Source organism: Coffea arabica, chromosome 2e (assembly GCF_036785885.1).
Source record: "Coffea arabica cultivar ET-39 chromosome 2e, Coffea Arabica ET-39 HiFi, whole genome shotgun sequence".
NCBI classification, from domain to species: Eukaryota; Viridiplantae; Streptophyta; class Magnoliopsida; order Gentianales; family Rubiaceae; genus Coffea; species Coffea arabica.
The window spans coordinates 1,358,976-1,379,581 of record NC_092313.1 but is presented as its reverse complement, the minus strand read 5'-3'; the positions used below and the strand labels follow the sequence as shown (position 1 = coordinate 1,379,581).

At 40.4% G+C, this 20,606-nt stretch overlaps 2 protein-coding genes across 4 annotated transcripts; both read right to left on the bottom strand.

The window, feature by feature from the left end:
* Positions 1 to 580: 580 nt before the first annotated feature.
* LOC113729947 (putative RING-H2 finger protein ATL21A) lies at positions 581 to 3,984 on the bottom strand. Of its 2 annotated transcripts, none has more exons than XM_027254305.2 (2): positions 3,137 to 3,984; positions 581 to 1,333 (listed from the first exon to the last, which is right to left on the bottom strand). In XM_027254305.2, exons 1-2 carry the CDS (start codon positions 3,840 to 3,842, stop codon positions 879 to 881), a joined length of 1,161 nt encoding a protein of 386 aa, XP_027110106.2. In that variant the 5' UTR covers positions 3,843 to 3,984; the 3' UTR covers positions 581 to 878. The 2 variants fall into 2 exon arrangements, with proteins under 2 accessions (XP_027110106.2, XP_027110105.2); XM_027254304.2 differs by having other exon boundaries at positions 581 to 1,336; positions 3,137 to 3,981.
* A 3,964-nt stretch (positions 3,985 to 7,948) lies between these two features.
* On the bottom strand, positions 7,949 to 20,283 carry LOC113729945 (glutamate synthase [NADH], amyloplastic-like). Of its 2 annotated transcripts, XM_072078022.1 has the most exons (22): positions 19,033 to 20,283; positions 18,793 to 18,912; positions 18,300 to 18,413; positions 18,037 to 18,189; positions 17,826 to 17,926; positions 17,642 to 17,738; positions 17,042 to 17,151; positions 16,158 to 16,261; positions 15,765 to 15,944; positions 15,336 to 15,679; positions 15,172 to 15,242; positions 14,609 to 15,078; positions 13,647 to 14,516; positions 13,321 to 13,475; positions 12,878 to 13,039; positions 11,138 to 12,739; positions 10,373 to 10,588; positions 9,992 to 10,260; positions 9,570 to 9,875; positions 9,220 to 9,487; positions 8,758 to 9,015; positions 7,949 to 8,633 (listed from the first exon to the last, which is right to left on the bottom strand). In XM_072078022.1, exons 1-22 carry the CDS (start codon positions 19,432 to 19,434, stop codon positions 8,355 to 8,357), a joined length of 6,651 nt encoding a protein of 2,216 aa, XP_071934123.1. In that variant the 5' UTR covers positions 19,435 to 20,283; the 3' UTR covers positions 7,949 to 8,354. The 2 variants fall into 2 exon arrangements, with proteins under 2 accessions (XP_071934123.1, XP_071934124.1); XM_072078023.1 differs by lacking the exons at positions 17,826 to 17,926; positions 18,037 to 18,189; positions 18,300 to 18,413; positions 18,793 to 18,912; positions 19,033 to 20,283 and adding an exon at positions 17,436 to 17,579 and having other exon boundaries at positions 17,664 to 17,738.
* Between the last annotated feature and the right edge of the window lie 323 nt (positions 20,284 to 20,606).

The window sequence follows — 20,606 nt, the reverse complement described above, 5'->3', positions numbered from 1 at the left end:
CAACTTATTCAAAGAAAGTGTTGAAAGTTAGAGGAGATAGGGGCTGCTACAGTCCAAATTTGAATAGAAAATCGGAGTAAAATCGGATCGATGGTCTGTTGAATTGGCGTCGAAATCGAAATTTTGAACCTGAAATTAGAACAATAATCGCAACTAAAGGTTCAAGTTCAGATTCACCAAATATGAATAGGAACCAAAGTCGGTGATTTTGGATCGATTCAAACCATCTAAAAAAGTAGTTGTTATCTAAATTTATTAGGCCAAATTTGATTTCAATATCAAAAGTCAGCATCCAATACTAACAGTCTCATTAATGGCCCAACAATTCAGTGTTCCATCCCATTGGTATGTCTAAACCCCATAGCTAATCTAAATATAAAATCAATTCAATTTAATCAACAATGAGATTTTTTTAAATATAAAATTTGCATCATTTTTCCCCTTGCACGTAATAATATAATAAAGTTTTTTTTTTCTACATTCATTTTCATATTTTCTTAAAATCAATTTTATAACAACAAGTGTTTAAACATAATTAAAAGAAACGGAACCATAATCGACATAAAATCAAAACCGAAACTAGACCAAAAAGAACCGTGACCATTCTTATAAGAGTTGGATTAGGCTCCACATTTTAGAATGACTAGAATTGTCGGTTTCAAACTGGAACCGATGGAATAGTGGCCATGTCTAAAGGGAGGGATGGGATTTAAAAAAGATGAGAAGGGATTTAAATTTAGAATCTCTAATTATTGTGGATTTAACTTTAACTATTAAACCAAAACTTTTCCATCAAATCCAGAGTCGATCATTTTTGTCTCATCGTGTTCAACAATCCTTGGCATGTGATGTATGCAGATCTGAAGGATCATAATTCATCAAACATTATTATCAGAAGCTGGAGCCGGAGCTGGTTCGAGCGCCGGCGGTGACTGCTTTGGATTATTCCGGCAAACCGGACAGGCAGCGTTCAACCGAAGCCATTCATCAATGCAATCTGCATGGAAGCAATGCTGACAAGCAGGGATGGTCCTGAGCGTGTCCTTGGGCTTGTAATCGCTCAAGCAGATTGGGCAAACAGTGTCATTGGGCTTGGGAAGGCGTCTGCTCTCACCCAGGACTGTTTTCGGATAGGATTCTATGATGGCCCCATCCAGGCCGGATAATAAAGTGGGCTGATGTGCCACGGCGGAGGAGAACTCAATGACTGGGTAGGGCTGTCTGCGGCAGGCCTTGAATCTTCCGCAAACGAAGCAGACGAGCCCTATGACGAACAAAAGTGTGGGCACTCCTGCTCCCACGCTGATGGCATACTGAGCGCCTCTTGGAAGCCCTGCTGCAAGTTTAAAATTTTTTAATGCATATTCATTAGCAGTAGTATTTATTCTACCGAAGAAAAAAACAATGCAGTATTAAGCATTAAACAGAGAAGGAAGAAGGTTGGGTTGGATAGTAAAGATGAGAGGAATTATAAGTAGAACGTTTTGGGTTCAAAACTTTCTACTTATATATATATATGAAAAAAAAGGAAGCATTCTACATACATTCTGTTGGTAATAGTTTGTAATGAGTATGTTGAAATCCATTGTCCCACATTGAAAGAGGATAAAGTGCATGTTGCCTATATATGAGTCATTGTCCTATTCCTTTACAAACTTGTTCCAACAATTAGTTTGGAGGGGAAGTTTGGTGGGAAACTTATTTCAATATATATAAAATCTTGACAAGGGCATATCAGAGGTAGTTAAGGAAAGTGCTTTCACGCCTCAAAGTCTCTATATTTGTCTAGTATAGTTTTGTTATTTACTACAGTTTTTCTAACACATTCTACGGTGAGACAAGTAAATACACAAAACACAATCCAGAGTTTTATTAGATCCTTTCTTTACCATGCTTTTCCTCCTATATGGATTCATTCTTTATCATGCTTTGTAGATTCTAAATAGGCGACGGCATCTTTAATTTGTCGCCTATTGTCAAAATCAAACAACCCGCTCGGTGCAATAATTTCAAAGTCAACTGAATCAAATAATCAAACAACCCACCTCGAGTGGATTAGGCTCAAGTTACGCCCCAACCAAACGCCATCCCAAAGTAGAAAAATATTAGTAGAAACTAGAAACGCAAGCATCATCATTATCTTGATCTTCAAATCATGAGGGAAAAAAAAAGATTTAAGAAAAGAAGCTAGTGTATGAATAAGAAGATTAAAGTCAACAACAAGAAGCAAATCAGCTAGAAAAAGCGTCGAAACTGATTATTATATATTGTTCACGTTTCATCATGCATGCATCACAGAGATTTTATAGTGATCCAAAATGATGCCGGTGTTTAAAAGCATCAACTGTGGGGAGGCTATCTATTTCGTGTCAACGCAGAATTAGCCGACGTTGAATGAAGGCCCCCCCCCCCCCCCCCCCAAAAAAAAGAAAAGAAAATAGCCCTGGTCTTTGACCTGTCTTCGGAACGTATCACATTCGGATTTGCGTTTAATCCTTTTGCTCGGCCCTTCTTTAGTCTTAACTCGACTTAAAGTTGTTGAACCATCAGTTATGGCACGAAATTGTAAATTCGAATTGAAACTATTAGGCAAAAACTCGGGTAAACCTTCTGAGTTTACCGTATACGGTGGTACAAATTTCGCTACATCTTAAGTAGATAAAATAGTGTGACAAATTTTGAATCACACGACCCAGTAAATTAGTAATCTACGTGCAAGGGCCTTTTCAAATTTTTGCCTAACTATTTTCCTAGTAAATTGAGTCAATGGATGATATCTAAAGCCACTTGACAGTTTCTTTTGACTTTGAAGGCCAGGATGACTCCGGCGGCTGGTACATCACGAATAATTCCCAACAAACCCGCTACCAATCTCTAAGGTGACTACAAAATTAGACCTAATCAGTCAGATATTGCTGGATTTTTTTTTTTGGTTGAGATTAAATCAGAAGTTGGCCAAACGCTACAGCTACGTATCGAGCCTTACGTGTGTGTGTGTGTGTGTGTGTGTGTGTGTGTTGAGGACTGGCCATTAGTATGTTAATCGACTGGGCTTATGGTAGTAGGTACATGATGCTGATGTATTTTACATAACGGGACTAATTAACAGAAAGGCTGATGATTAAGAAGAAGTTACCATGTTGAGTTATGCATTCGATGTGATCAGTGGAATTGCTCTTGAGCCCACATCTTCCCCCCCTTGACTCGCATTTGCCGCATTGGGGTGAATCCCAAGTGAGTCTAATGTCTTCGCTGAGATCCGAGGACCAAACCTCCTCATAATACGGCAACTGAACTGGGACGGGAATGGTTGATACGACGCTGCACGAAGAAGCTAGGATCCTGGAAGCCCTCTCTGAAGACGTAGCAACAATATTGTAGCCAGAACCACCAAGACAAGCTATAGGATTGAAGTTGTGAAGTCTGTGATGGATGGAGCAATTAAACAAGGTAAAATCTTGATGGGAGACGGCCGTGAAAGGAGAACCCGAAAGATTCAAATTTAAAAGACGCTGAGGAAGGCAGTCGCCGGGATCATTTAGCCATATTTCTTGGGAGGCATAGTCTATGGCTTGGACGCTGAATCTCTGAGGTGGTGATGCATTTACATTTTGGAGCTGGAGAGATGTAATCAGAATGGTGCTGTCGCAGGTTAAGTCGAAGCCTGGGTAGCCGCACTCCTTTGGTTGGACGCTCTGCAGCCGGAACGGGAATCGAATCGTAGGTTCGTTGGGGTAACATGCTGAGACGGTGCAGATTTCTGGGGATGAGACGACTAGGACAATCAAGCTTGACGCTGAAATGAGAAGCAGAGCAATAAGTTTTTGCTGCATATCATCCATTGGGGAAACTTCCCAAGTTTCAAGCAAGGCTGCTGCTCAGTATAAAATTTTCCCTTCTAGTTGAACATCTATCTATCTATAAATTATTTGAATTGGTTTCGTAGACGAATACGAATGCAGTAGTTGTAGGTATTGATTGTGGCAGGCAGAAGACCCGGGTCCACTACTAGTACTAGTCTGCGGAGGCCGAAGGATTGAGATTTTCAAACCTTTGATTGGCTGTGCTGTGCATTATTATATCTCAAGTTTCTGAGTCAATTAATTAATTTTTTTTCCTAACGATAATAATTCAAATGCCAGTTATAATTGGTTAATTAATTGACAATGCCACACTGATTGCGGAATGCAGCATAAGGGCAAGGAAGCCCATGTCCTCTTGATGCCTAATGTAATCATGGTTCAAAGACTCGGCCGAGGGCCGAGACTGAGACGACTTGGTCGAGTCATCACTGAAACGGAGCTTTCCGATCTGATATCGGGACGAGATAATTCCGAGATAATGAATCGTCCGAAACGTCTCCGAAACAGATAAAAACGATTGAGTCACCCCGAGTCAACTCAAAATTTTATTATTTTTAAATTATTTTTGTGTATCATATTTTTTACAATTTTTAGAATATTAAATATCTTAAAAATTTGCGTCTCCCGCGATCGATATGCCGACACCAATGTGGAACGGTCTGAGTCGCGACCGCGACTTTGAACCATGAATGTAATGGATGTGTCACTGTCCCGATTTATATTAACTGATCGGCCCCCAATTTGACAGTTTTAAAGCGGACATAAATGAGTTGCTTTCCCTAACTCTGCAGATGTCTCTTTTTTTTTTCTCTTGTAAACAACCCGCAGGCAGATTTCAACTGGTGCATGAATCTTCTACTTTCAGTCTTTCACTGATCAGCACGCTCAGAATTTTCCCTAAGAATGTGATCCAGAATTTTCCCTAAGACGAGTGGCTCAAAGAGAGAGAGAGATATAGAGAGAGTCCAAGTCCCAAAACCAGGAATATGAATAACATAGAAAATTCTATTCCAAACTCAGTGGAAATCAAAGTAAAAACAATCAGTAAAACATTTGGCTTTTTTTTTATTCCGGGGGACGGTTTACAGAAACGAAACAACTCTGCAGTAATTCCCTCCTTACCTGCTTTTACGGACTCAAAACATGAAACAAAAATCTAAAGCTGTACCAAATTTCCAAGGCTATTCCTGTCAGACCAGAAAAGATTTTGGTTGATCAAAGTTAAAGCTACCAGATCAGATTAATGGTCCTTGATTCTAATTCGTGGTCAAGAACAAACAGGCAAAAGGGGGAAAAAAATGTAACCAGTCAATCTCTCCGGCTGAACAATAACAGTTATCTAGAACGATAAATCCTTTCTCCTCCACTTTAAAGTTTAAACACCCTGTTTACCCCCCGACAAAAAACTGCTCAAGCAAGACCAATTATTTTATTTTGTATTAGACTCGTTATCAACAAACAAGAGAAAATTTGACTAAGAAAAATTCAATATGACCAATTCAATGCGACAATTTCTCATTACCAGATTATCACACTCGAATACATATCTCAAAAACACCGATTAAAGAGCATGTATGTTTTGATCTTGATTGAAAATCTCAGGTCTATTGCAAGGTTGCTGATTTCAATTAAGGCCATATATAGCATCACGAAGAAAGATTCAAAAATAAATAAATAAATAACAGGAGGTGTTCACACAGGTCATAAAACAGGATTCCATATCAATAACATCTTATATTCTTTATTCAGACGCCTACAACACAAACAGGATGGGGAAAATTTTTTAAAAAAAAAATTAAAAAAAAAGAACAGGAAAAAGGAATATTCAAGACAGCCATTCCAGATTAAAAGGGCAAAAAAAAAAAAAAAAGGGAAAAAGGCTCAAAAGTCGGAGCAGCGACCTTTTCGTTCCCAATCGCCATAGCGGGTGGGCTCGGGACCTCGGGGACCTCCAACCTCACCGGTCTCTTTATTCACGTCCACCTCATCATCGTCATCAACCTGATCGTTGTCTTTGTCGTTTTGGTTCTGAAGCTTTTGCTGAGTCCCTGATGCCGGAGCTTCTTCTTCTTGGTGCTTGGTCGGATGGTTTTGATGTTGTTGAGGTTGGGATAGGTGGTGGTAGGGAGTGGAGGAGTGAATGAGTCGAGTGGGTGAGTTGAACTCGGACACGGCGTAGGGCCACCGTATGCCCAATTTAGGATTCGACTGCTGGATGATGATTGATGCCAACAGACGGCCTGGATTCCTCGCCATCCTGTGTCTGTGCCACCACTTTTTTCCTTTTAAGTCTTCTTCTTGATTTCCCTACCCTTCTATTACCAAAAGAGGATAACGGAGAAAAGCCATCCGCCCGCCCATTCAATTTAACTAATTCGGTCGGGGATGGTGTTGGTTTTGGCAGGGCGGCGATTTTGCCACGTCTGGCTAGCCGCCCCAAGCCGGTGGACTAAAAGGGGTTTTTCGTGCCATGAAGCCCAGAGGCATGGCCCACCAGAAATAAGTTTGGAATGATCTTATGAGTCCATTTCTCCATCTTTCGTATTAGAAAAAATCCTTCAAAACATTTTTCACATTAATATAATAAAATTATCGTTAAGTAAAATTATATTATCTTATCATAAAAAATATCATATTATCAATTTAATATTATATATAATTATATTATATTATGTGATACACACACACACACACACATATATATATATGTGTGTGTGTATATAATTAAATGAAAAGGCACACATTATGCGTGTGCATATTAAAAAATGTTAGTAAAAGAAAAAGAATAATTTGTTGATGATTATTGAAAATTTTATTAGGCTTATAGATGGGAGTGATTCCTTTTTTTTTTTTTTCCAAATAAAAGAGGTTATTGGTGCTTTTGTTGATTAGTAGGCTATTAAATAGTAAAGGCCTAACATGGGAAGGGTGCGGGAGCAATTATGGCAATTTGGTAGGGATAAAGATGTGAGTATATATCATGATAAATTTTGAAAGAATACATTTAGAATAACAAATCACAACACAAATTTTCCACGCCAAACTTTCTGCTCACACTTTATTTATAGACAGATTTTAACTTCTCATTCTCCTCTTGTCTTCCGCGGGTACCAAATTCAAAGACTCGGCATAAACCACATGTATGTGTGCCAGTACAGCTATTTACCCAAAGCACACTTAACCAATCAAATGCGCGGGCTGAAGAAAGAAGATACCAAAACCGAATAAGTGAACAAAATGTCCATAACAAAGATCCACTCGAGTACACATCGAACTGAAGAGGACCATTCGTTGTCCTTCCTATTCCTATGCTCTATTGTTTAAGAATATTCATATTGAAGGTCTCTAGAGTAAAAGTATCAACAACAATCTAATTATATTATTGACTCACTCGTTAATAAGTGAATTTAGGTGCAATAAATTTTGAATGAATCTAAATGGATACCTAATTAAATTCATTTAATTGATGGATAATGGATTGACTCGATTCATCCATTTATTCCCATTTACAAATAATTATACATTTAAATTTAAATTTTAGAATATGTGATATGATCCGGATCACTTAAAGTAAAATTTTAATTAAGTTATAAATGAATAATTTAATGTATCAATACCCATCTATCGGATGAATATAAATGAATGGACCCATCTATCTTTTCAAATCCACTCCAATCACTCATTTTGACACCTTTACTCGAGAGTGAGAACCGCAACTATAACCACAACCACAATCCGCTCTAATTTATCTAAAAAAAAAACATAATTATTAAATTCAACCCAAATATTGACCTGAAGAGCTGATCGAGTCATTGGATCAAGAGTCAAACTCCAACATCACGTTGATATTAGCTTCATTACATAATATAATAATATATCTTAAATTATAAAAATAATAAAATTTTTACGTTTACGGTTTAACCAGCAATTTTATTTTTTTTTTCAATTCACCGATTCGTCCGTCTGCTGGGTGGTCAATAGATTTGCTATTGAAACGATTTAATTAAGTAACCTAACTCGATCCTATGATGGTGGGTTCACCCGTTGGCCGTACAGGCCGAGCGAGTTTTATGTAAGTAGAAGAGTAAACAATCACTAGGACTCCCCATGCATTTATTTGGGTCGCAAATAAATCGTTTAAACTGTACATTATTTTTGCTGATACTAGCACACATAGTGAGCCACGGCCACCCTTCGGCCAAATACAGAGTTGAAAACTTAATTAACACAAACAGAATATGAAGAACAGAGAAAGAAGCTTACATTGGCATCATTAACACAAAAGCTAACACCAACCCCACCAAAAATTGTCATGCTTCCACTCGGACTTTTGGTATCTGACACATGATGACAAGCCTCTTTGCAGCTTATTTCCTTGATGATCCTCCGCGCACCACGAGCAGACGACCAAATAAAAATGGTGTCTTGCACATACAGTAATTACAGTACACGCCTGCGTTCAGACGCTAGTAGTAATTGCGGCTTCTAAGTCTATGTCCTTACCGTCTGTCTGTTGCTATCTTGTTCTCTCTTGACAAAATCCTCTTGCCTTCTGCCATCAATAGGAAGGCCTGTTGTGTCTTCCATGAGATACTTGTCCACCTGTGCAGCTGCTTGCCTGCCTTCGGAGATGGCCCATACAACCAGAGACTGGCCACGCCGACAGTCCCCAGCTGCAAATACACCTTCCACACTCGTTGAGAAGCGCCCATAGTCTGCTTTCAAGTTCGATCTATTGTCTTTCTCCAATCCAAGTTTGTCCGCTATGGTCTAGCGAGGAGAACAAAAGAAATCAGTTGGGCAAGTCAAAGACATCAAAACTAGTTTTACCACCCCATTGCAATGCCAATAACATAAAAACATGTTTTACAAATCAGAATTCCACAGTACTAACCGATTCAGGACCAAGGAAGCCCATTGCTAACAAAACTAGATCAGCCTCAATCATCTCCTCTGAGCCTTCCACTTCCTTAAATTGGAACTTCCCACTAGGATCCTTCTCCCACTGGACTCGTACAATCTCTAGTCCTTTAACCACTCCATTCTCATCTCCCACAAACCGCTTGGTTAATACCTCGTAGGACCTTGGATCTTTGCCAAACTTGGCAGCAGCTTCCTGGTGTCCATAGTCTATGCGAAATACCCGAGGCCACTGTCAACCAGGAACAGAGAGAGAAGAAAAACATTAACAAACAAAAGAAATAATTACAACAAATAATGGAACCAAATAAAGCACATATCTCAGGAAACTATAAATTTCTTAAGCTGATAGAGAGTAAGATATGCACACAATTGCAAGAAACCAGCTAGATAATTATGAGATCAACAATAAAATGAAGGCAAAAATTGGTCAAACCTGTGGCCAAGGGTTGTTTGGGGCCCTAGATTGTGGAGGCTGAGGAAGAAGTTCTAGATTTATAAGACCACTGCAACCATGTCGAATAGAGGTACCTATGCAGTCAGTACCAGTATCACCTCCACCAATAACCACTACCTTCTTGCCCTTAGCTGAAATGAAATTGCCATCCTCAAGATTGCTGTCAAGCAAACTCTTCGTATTAGCATGAAGAAATTCCATGGCAAAATGCACTCCAGAAAGCTCACGTCCAGGAACAGGAAGGTCCCTGCATTATCAATAACAAGTTTTTACCATTAAACATAGTTAAGGGATCCAGTGAATTTCATCTACCATTTACATCTACTCACCTGGGCTTTGTGGCTCCAACAGCCAAAACAATTGCATCATGTTCCTCACGAAGTCGGTCTAGGGAGAATGAGGGATCTTTGCCTACATTGGCATTAACCACAAAGTTGATACCTTCCTTTTCCATAAGATCAACCCTTCTCTGGACAACATCAACTTTATCAGCCTTCATGTTGGGCACCCCATACATCATAAGACCACCAATTCGATCAGCACGCTCAAACACAGTAACAGCATGACCCATCCTATTTAACTGATCAGCAGCAGCTAAGCCAGCAGGTCCACTTCCAACAACAGCAACTCTCTTCCTGTAAGAGCAAGAATAATTATTATCACGCGGCAAAATTGAACTACACCGAAAAGCACTTCTCTACTAGTGGAAGAAGCCAAATTTCCCAGAAGATAAAAGAGTTTAAGAGCATACCCAGTTCTCATTTGTGGAGGCCTTGGTACCATCCATCCCTCCTCAAAGGCTTTGTCAATGATAGTGCACTCAATGCTTTTGATGGAGACTGGATTCTCGATAATACCAAGCACACAAGACCCTTCACAAGGCGCAGGGCAGACTCGGCCAGTAAACTCCGGAAAATTGTTGGTCTCAAGAAGCCTATCTAATGCTTCCCGCCATCTATTCTGGTATACTAACTCATTGAATTCAGGTATCTTATTCCCAAGGGGACATCCAGAGTTCTCCTATATTATTTTCAAAGACATACATGATTAAAAAGATTGATAAGTGAATGAATCAGCATAGGAAAAACAAAAAGTAAATATCAGTACCAGGTTCTGTAAAGGGAAGTGTTACCTGATGACAAAAAGGAGTGCCACAGTCCATACAGCGAGCAGACTGTGTTGTAAGAAGTGGACCAGGTTTCAGTTCTTCCATAACTTCTTTCCAATCGTAGATCCGCTTGTTGGGATCCCTATATGAAATACCCTCTCTCTCGTATCGAACAAAACCTCCATTCTTCTCAGCATCAGCCACACATGTAGGCCTCTTAACTGAAATGACCCTTTCTACCTGTTAATGATGAGAACTCATGAGAAATTTCAAGATAATGTTGCTTTATAGACTTCTATTAAAACCAGAAAGAGAAAAGAATAATTTAAAAAAAGGAGCAACTCAAGTTCAACTCAGATGACCAATAACTAAATGCAATCTTCACCTGCTTAGGTAATTAAACACAGGTTTTATCAAGTTCAATTTACTAGATTACGGTAGGCGTGTAATTAAAAGTTTCCACTGTTAAAGATATTTTTTGTGAATTGTTGGTGTTGATTGAGTAAAAGCTATATGTAGAATAAGTTTCTTTTACTTAAATTCTTCAGATGATGGAATTACTGAAATACTAACCATAGAAATCTCCAGAAAAATTACAAACATATAACACGCTGCTTAAGCTGTGGGAAATGATATTTTCCCTCTACAAAAAGCTTCTTGTAGAACCTTACTATGTACTTTGCCTTCTATACATGCTTGTCGTTTTTCTTAAAAAATCAGACTACACAAGAACTTTATTGGGGTGGTCAAATATCATTCCCAAAAAGTAATTTACCCAGAAAAGTTTACCTGATTGGCTTTTTTGTTCAAGGATCCAGCTGAAAACTTTTTAAGCTCTTCAAAAGCATCTTTCCCCATCAACTCTGCCTCTTCTTGCTCCTCAATTTCTCTTGCAGTTCTTTCAGCAGCAATGTTGGCAGTCTCCTTTTCTTTCATGCTTGCAAGAACCCGTTTATAGTCTCTAGGGAAGACCTTGATAAATTTAGGCAAAAGATCATCGAAATTTGAAAGAACCTCCTTCGCTAGCTTGCTGTTGGTGTGGCGCTGATGTTGTTGTATCATCATTTTCAGAGTCAGAATATCATCTTCGTTTTCTACTTTATCAAGATCCACCAACTCAGAGTTGCAATGAGATTGGAACTTAGAATCCATATCAAGCACAAAAGCAATTCCTCCACTCATGCCAGCAGCAAAGTTTCTTCCAGTTTTCCCCAGCACAACAACAGTTCCACCAGTCATATATTCACATCCATGATCACCAACACCTTCCACAACTGCTTTGGCACCTGAGTTTCGCACACAAAACCTTTCCGCAGCCATCCCATTAAAGTAAGCTTCACCACCAGTAGCCCCGTATAAAGCCACATTTCCAATAACAATATTTTCCTTTGCATCAAACCTGCTTTCTCTAGGAGGATACACAATGATCTTGCCACCAGATAGTCCCTTACCCACATAATCATTGCTGTCACCTTCCAGCTCCAATGTGATGCCAGGGCAAACAAAAGCACCAAAACTCTGGCCAGCACTACCATTGAATTTGATGTGAATTGTATCAGCTGGAAGTCCCACCATGCTGTGGCGCTTTGTTACTTCATGGCTAAGCATGGTTCCAACAGCCCGATTTGTGTTGCAAATTCCAGTTTCGACATATACCGGAACACATTTTTCAATTCCCGCTTTGGACAGATCTATTAATTTGTTATCCATAGCCATGTCCAAACTATGATCCTGTTTCTGTATGCAGTACTGTGCAGCATCTGGCCGGATGTCAGCAGCAGGTCTAAGCAATAAAGAGAGATCAATGTTCTTGAGCTTTTCATTGTTCTTGACCAAGTCTTCATTGAGTTCAAGCATATCTGAGCGACCAACCATTTCATTAAGCGTTCGAAATCCGAGCTGAGACATGATTTCCCTGACTTCCTCTGCTAGCATAAAGAAAAAGTTTATGACATGTTCTGGTTCCCCAGCAAACTTTTCTCGAAGAACTGGATCTTGGGTGGCGATCCCCACTGGACAAGTGTTTTTGTGGCACTTCCGCATCATAATGCAGCCAAGAGTGATGAGGGGAGCAGTGCTAAAACCAAACTCCTCGGCACCAAGAAGTGCAGCAATTGCAACATCTCTTCCAGTTTTCAGCTGGCCATCAGTCTGAAGAACAGTTCGGCCACGAAGGTCATTCGCAACTAAGGTTTGGTGGGTCTCCGCCAGACCAAGTTCCCATGGGAGCCCTGCACTCTTGATGCCAGTCCACCTTGAGGCCCCAGTACCTCCATCATGACCCGAGATCAAGACATGATCAGCGTGACCCTTTACGACACCACTAGCAATTACCCCAACACCAGCTTCAGAAACTAACTTCACACTTATACGTGCACCAGGATTTGCATTCTGCAAATTGTAGAAAAACATCAGGCAAAATCACGTCTAATGAAACGGGTATACTTATTACCTTCAAGTAGAGTCTATGCTCCAGAACTAAATTAACTAATCACACGAGCAAAATTACCATGAAACTTGGGGATATACCTTCAAGTCATGAATTAGTTGAGCAAGATCTTCAATTGAATATATGTCATGATGGGGTGGAGGGCTTATCAGCCCCACTCCAGCAGTAGAGTTTCTAGTCACGGCAATGTCACCAATAACCTTGTGACCAGGAAGTTCGCCACCTTCTCCCGGCTTTGCTCCCTGCAATCAAGGAAACCAAACATTGATTATAAACCTGTCTTTTCAGAATTAAGCATGTTTTAGATCACTTTTACTCTCACCACATCCAAATGCAGATATCAATTAAAAGATGCAAAAACACCAACAGGTGCTTTGAAGATAGGGCATCATCTGCCTATGAACATAAATTCATAAAGAACAAGAGCCTATGCACTGTGGGGGCACAGGGAACAAAAGGTATAAAAGAACATGAACAGTTGGACAGCATCGCATGACATTTCTTGAAATGGATGGAGCTGTACCTGAGCCATTTTTATTTGCAACTCATCAGCATTTGTGAGGTAATAACTTGAAACACCAAATCTTCCACTTGCAACCTGCTTAATTGCACTCCTCTTTGGATTCATTGAACCATCTGGCAGAGGATCCATGCGAGATGGTTGCTCACCCCCCTCACCTGTCCCCCCCAAAAAAAGGAAAGTTATGTATGCATTAAAATGTTTTTGTAAAAAGACACTCATCCCTCGTTAAACTTTCATTTAGATCACACCAACTTCAGTGCCTTCACAGAGATGGAGAGAGAGAGAGAGAGAGAGTTGCAATGTTCAGAGAAGCATCAGCTACGTACCTGTGTTTGACTTTCCCCCAATTTTGTTCATAGCAATAGCAAGGGTTGAGTGTGCTTCCAGTGATATTGATCCATAACTCATTGCTCCGGTACAAAATCGTTTTACAATCTCACTGGCTGGTTCAACTTCTTCCAAAGGAACCCCCATCACTTCGTCTTTAAATTTCAAAAGCCCCCTCAAATTGCAGCTCTTGTTCAATTCTTGTATCCGTCTCGAATATTCCTTGTAAGCAGCCACACTATTAGATCTGGCAGCTTCCTGAAGCTTTGCTATAGCAAGAGGATCATTCAGGTGAATTTCACCACCTTTCCTCCAGTGATAATCACCAGGATTAGGGAGGGCTACAGCCTCAGCGCTGCCAGCAGGTAAGACCCTTGATGGAAATGCCAGCTCATGCAACTCAAGAGCATCATTTGCAAGTGCTTCAAAAGTTGCACCTTCAACCCTGCTTGGAGTCCCAGTAAAGCACCTCTCCATGACTTCAGATGAAAGGCCAACTGCCTCAAATATTTGGGCACCCTTGTAAGATGCCAAAGTTGATATTCCCATTTTAGCAAGAACCTTCATCATGCCATAGTTACTTGCATTGAAGTATTTTTTAACGAGCTCGTCCTTGGAATGGAACTGACCAGTTGGCTTGGGTGGAATCTTCCCATCTACCTGTAGTCTCCAAATTGCCTCTATAGCTAAATAAGGGCAGGTTGCATCTGCACCAAATCCCACCAGAGTACAGAAGTGATGCACTTCACGAGGCTCAGCGGATTCAACAATCAGTGCAACTCGTGTTCTCTCAAGCCTTTTCACCAGATGATGATGAACAGCTCCGACAGCCAATAAAGAGCTTACAGCAACACGCTTTGGTGAGAAGGCTACAAAGATCACAGAATGAAAAATTAGTGGATTTTTACCACCAAATAACAATATGAAGTGAGATGGAGGAAGGAGTAGAAACTGGTGGTACCTCTGTCGGAAAGTACAAGTGCTGTATAACCCTCTTTAATTGCATCATGTGCTTCTGAGCATATCCGGTCTAGGGTCTCCTCCAAGCCCTTCCTACCATGGCCAACAGAATAGGTGATATCTATGACCTTGCTGCGCCAGCCTCTGTAGTCCATCTTCTTGATTGCTTCCATTTCTTCAATGGACAACAAAGGCCCTTTCAGCGAGAGGCGGTGACATTGTTCTTCTGTGGTTTCTGTCAGATCACCTTCTGGACCTATCATGCATTCCATGGAAGTAACAATCTTCTCCCTGATGGGATCAATAGGCGGGTTTGTAACTTGAGCAAACATCTGCTTGAAGTATTCAAAGGTGAGTTTCTCTCGATTAGACATCACCGCCAAGGGAGCATCATTTCCCATTGAACCAAGCGCCTCAATACCATCTTTTGCCATTGGAAGTAGTAGCATCTCCAGAGCTTCAACGGTATAACTGCAAACAAAACATGAAATTAAATCCAAAGCCCACAGAAATGGAAAGGCCTAGCCTAGTCCAAGCATCTGCATGACAAAGATAGATGCATACCCAAAAGCCTTCAAAGGTGCCAATAACCCATGAATGCCCATGTTTTCCATGCTATCATCATCTTTTGATGCCTAAAAGTTGCAAAACATAAACCAGAATCATAAAACAAGAAGTTGGTAATGAAATTCTTGAAAATAATGTCAGCAACAGCAAAGGATTCTCACAGGCACAACTCCTGCTATAGCTGGAGAGACCCTTTGAGATTCATGAACAGATTCTACTATGTCTTTTAGTTCTATCTTTTGCCTCTTCAGCCACTCCCCATAAGGCCTTGCAAGCGAATACTGCTGCTTCAATGCCTCATCATCTACAACAACATGCTTCTCAAAATCTACCAGAAGCATCATGCCTGGATTAAGTCTTCCTTTCCTAGATACATCTTCAGGTGGGATATCTACCACTCCAACTTCACTAGCCATAATCACCCGGCCACTGTGAGTGAGATAAAAGCGACCAGGACGCAACCCATTCCGATCCAGTGTTGCTCCAAGGTAGCGACCATCAGTAACTGCAAGAAACTTGATGTAAGGGCAAAGAATATAATCCTATTTAACTACATCAAGTCCAAAATTCGGATCCTTCTTAACACGTACACGATATGAGTGCAGGCCCATCCCATGGTTCCATAAGGGCTGAGAAATACTCATACAAGGCCTTTCGCTGAGGATCCATATTCTTGTCATTCTGCCAGGCCTCAGGAATCATCATCATTATAGCCTCAGGAAGACTTCTACCGGCTCGAACTAAAAGCTCAAGTACACCATCAAAAGCTCCTGAAACATGAGAAATGACTACCGGTTACATAAGAATCCAAATGGGAAAATTAGGATGGACATGTTAAGTACACAATTTAGCACTCCCAAGTGCACAAAATCTCCATGGGAAAGATACATATGATGCTTACCAATCTAAAGAAATTACAGGTCTATATAACATGAATATGTACAGGCACATAGAGGAATGTTGGGAATGGAAAAAGTTAAAACCTGAATCAGATGAACTAGCATCTACTATAGGCAAGAGCTTCTTCATCTCAGTCTTGGAAAGACCCAGCTCCTTGCATTTTAGCAGACCTTCACGAGCTTTCATCCTGGTAAAGAGAAAACAGAAAAAGTACATCCACTGTCACTTCTAAGTAAATGGGCCAAAACTAGATCCAGTATGCAAAAATCCACCGGCAACCCCCTCCCCTCTTCCCCCCCCCCCCCCTTAAAAAAGGTTAAAAAAAGGTCATCTGTTTGGTACAATAATCCAAATGAGCCATGGAACATCTTCTGGAAACTAAATAGTCAGCAAATTGCTCCCATACTATGCCAAAAAATGAATTTAAATGCCCGGAATAAAACAAACATCAGACTTGCAGTACAAATGGAAGTTTTCCTTTTTATAATACCAAGAAGTGGATACCTACACTAAGAGTCCAATTTAGAGACTAACAAACAGCAGAGACAAATAAAAACTTCACTGCTCTATGCAACAACATAACATACACAGTTAGGTTGTACTGACACTAAAACCAGCTTAGCCAAATATGTGTTTTATATCAGGGAATCTCATCTAATTTGCTACAGCACTTGATAACTAGACTTTTTTGGTTTTACAAAATAATCAAGATATGTCAAAAGAAAAAAAGGAAACAAAATTTTTTGTTACATCTTGACAAAGCTGAAAAGGTGTATCATTCAATGGCAGACGTATTGGCCTGACAAAGAAGCGTAAAGCAGATAAGAAGGCAAAATCAACCAAGGGCCAAGCTTATTTTCGATTTCCACAATAAAGGATTTAACATGGAGCTCTCTCCATAAGAATTTAGCCAAAAAAAAGATTCAGAAGATAATGAGCGGCTCATATACGTTAATAATTGACTAACCAGTTCACATTGCCTCGAAGTGTATTAATCTCCCCATTGTGACCCAAAACACGCATAGGCTGAGCACGGTCCCAACTGGGAAATGTATTTGTTGAGAACCTGGAGTGTATCTGCATGAAAGTTTCAGTTGAACAACATAATCAGCAATAATACCTCTCAAATGATTCATAAAAGTGGTCTTCCTACACAAGATCAAATTGAAATTGTGTTCAGGGCACTTGGAAATTTAGTAGATGTCATTGCCAGCAAAACATCTTGAAAACCCTAAACTACCTTGACCAAACACAATTTTCTTCACACCATTAAGATGGAGGACTCATCCTCTAAAACTGATCAAGGGGAGGAAGCCACCAAGTTCTGCAAACATGATTTACTTCACAATTAGGTTCCTTACCAACTCGCCCAAAGTATCCAATCTGGCATCCAAAATCATATATTGATCAAGGGTGTGGAAGAACTTAAGAGATCATTCATACTTCAATGCCTCAGAAGTCATTCCTCAACCTTGCATCTCTTCAGTTAACTGGTTGATCCAATGCTGTTGGTTGTGAAGTATGGAGTCAGCAGACAAAATAACAAGTGAACGGAAAAAATATTTACCAGGGCCATGTAGCTCGTAAACCTTTCATTGCCAAGATCTGCATAGTAGTATTCTTTCAACTGAGCAGGCTTCAACTGACCTTTGTAGACAACCGTCCTACACAACAGCCCAGAAGCAGTAAGGCTTTTGAGCAAGACAAATGTCAATATTAGACAACCATAACCAATCATGGACTAGACAAACCTGGAGGAAAGAGAACATATGTAGAAGTCCCTCACACCACCGTGTTGGAGGTTTAATGCAGCTCGGATAGCTACCATTGAAACCCTCCTTAAAATATACATCTGTGCGGGGAAAAGAGCAAAAGACAAAATTAGGAAGATACAAAAGTATGCATGCTTTATCAACCCAAAGAAAGTAAATCAACTGAACAATGAGGACAGTAGGAAACAACCTGTTGTTCAAAATCAGCTTTTGACCTTGGCGTGGGTGTAAGAAATACTTGCTCAACTACAGGCTCGGTCTGCAAAGCAGACTTGCCCAATCCGGAGTTATCTGTTGGAACAGTCCTCCATCCAAGAACAGTATGCCCGAGTGATTCAGCTACCTAAAAGTAGAGATAAAAAAACATTTTGGAATTAGATTAAGTCCAAAAGAACTCGTTTATCATACCAAAATAACAAGAAAACAATCCAACTAACTTCCTTCAGAAACTACCTTGGTAAATACAATTTTGCTCTGCTCCCTACGGCTTTCAGATGTAGGCAAGAACAACATGCCCACCGCATATTCCCTAGGTGGCGGTAGTTCAAAGCCCACTTCTTTTGCGACCTGTTAGATCAAGACCCAGCATAAATCCACCACCAATCAAAATTCAACAATTCTATTTATTAAACATTTCAAGCAAAACTAACATCAAAAGTAAGTTAAGTTACCAACACCTAATCCACTTCTCTTCAATTAAAAATAAAATGACAAATAATACTAGCAAATACTAAAACAATTCAAGAACCTCTGTGATTGTACCATAAATACTTGACCACAAACAAAAACAAAATCAAGGAAAAACAAATTTGCCACCATGAACTTTTAATTGCAGGCTTCAAAATGATTGCTTGAACGAGAAAAAGAGTTTCTATTTTCAGCTAAGCAGAGCTTACAACACGGGTTAAAAAGAAATAGCAAAGAAAATCGCAAATTGCTAACAAACCTCCTTGTAAAAATCATGAGGAAGAGCCACAAGAATGCCAGCACCATCACCAGTATTAGTCTCACAACCACATGCACCTCTGTGGCTCATCCGAATCAACATCTCTATCGCATCAGTCACCTAAACGCGTCAAATAAATAAACATCAAACTGATTCTTCATCGACTGTAGAGATTTCGTGCGCGGATGTGTGTGTTTCTTTTTTGTCTTTTAAAAAAAAAAAAATTGGTGAAATCCATACCGTTTTACGGCTGCTTTCGCCGGAAAGTTCAGCAACAAAGCCGACTCCACAGGAATCCTTATCAAAAGAAGGATCATAAAGACCGAGCGGCTTCTCTGGGATCTGAGACAATGCGGATCGTAGCTGGAACACCCTAAGCTTCGGGGGTCGACCCGGCCCATCGGTTTGCCAGAGATGCGACCTTTCCGATCCTAGAGCTCGCGGTAACCTAGCTCCAAAAAGTTTACTACTTCTTTCCAAACCACATCCACTCCTCCTCCCAGCCGCCGACCTAATGCCAACCACTCGACTTAGAGGTACTACATTCAATTGATTGTTCGCAAACGGCTTCGTCACCGACGGCAATCCAACGGCCCCGCGGCCGCTTTTCGACGGAATTACAGTTCCCGAGGCCACCGACATTCTGTTTATTTTCTCAGTGCCAAATTTAAATAATCGATTAAATCAGTCTTCAAAGAAAACAAAACAACCTTCCTGCTTCAGCTACAGATAGCACAGAAGCTGTGCTAGTAGTATCGTCGTTTTGGGATTTAATTTAACTTTCGAGTTTCGTGGCAAAGAGGAAAGAAAGAATGAATAAACACGGACGGAGATCGGACCCTCCTTCTCTCTTTTGATCCCTCAAACAAAAGGAAATCGGATATCCCGAATTCAAATATCAAAGCAGATAGTTGGTTGAGCCTAAAATACCAGATCCATAACGGTTTCAATCGACTTTCAACAAATTTTTGATATTGAAATAGTAAGAAAACCGCTCGAATACGGTCCAGATGAGAGGTTGAAGGATTTCTAACTCTATTCTGCTTTCTTTCTCTCTCTTTTTTGTGTTTCCTTACTTTTAATTATAATTAGGAGGTTGTGGCTGGTTTGTTTGTTTCCGCTGGAATCTAAAAATCTGAAAAGATGGGGTTGTTGAGCGAGTGGGTGAGGTGGGAGGGGGGTGGGAATTGCGGTGTCCTTATCCACAGCGGAGCTTACGACGAGATTGAGCTAAGAGAAGGAATACGGCAACAACTAAACTACCTAAGTTTCCGAGAGCAACAATAACAGAGCAAAATTACTACGGGGATTGTTGGGGGGAAATAAATACAGAGAAAGAGAAGACGAACACGAGGGACTAAAAGAACAGACCACAGCAGAGAAGAATGGACTGACGAGAACTGCTGCAATACTACTACCAGTCTTCTTCTTCTTATCTTATTAGCATAAAGGCAAGTGAGCGAGGCGAGGGCTGTGCATCATGGGATTTATAGAGAGAGTCTCTACCAGGGTTTCTGATATAAGTAAATGGTGGTTTCTGCTGTGTGGGGTCCAGCAGGTTGGGATTTCACAAAGTGGGGGCCATGTCCCCAGCTTCCCCCCTTCCAAAAAAAAAAATTTTTTCTGAATGACGTGACAGCTATGACCGTTGCCACGTGTTATCGGTGGCCTATGCGGCACGCGACAACCGCTAAATTTAATCTTAACTTTGTTGAGTCTGAGAGGGCAAAATAGAATAATGCATCCTAGGCTGGTTAGCCGCCGTTAGGCTCGGTTCCGAGCCTCCGCGGCTCTGGGTGGCTGGTAAATATTAG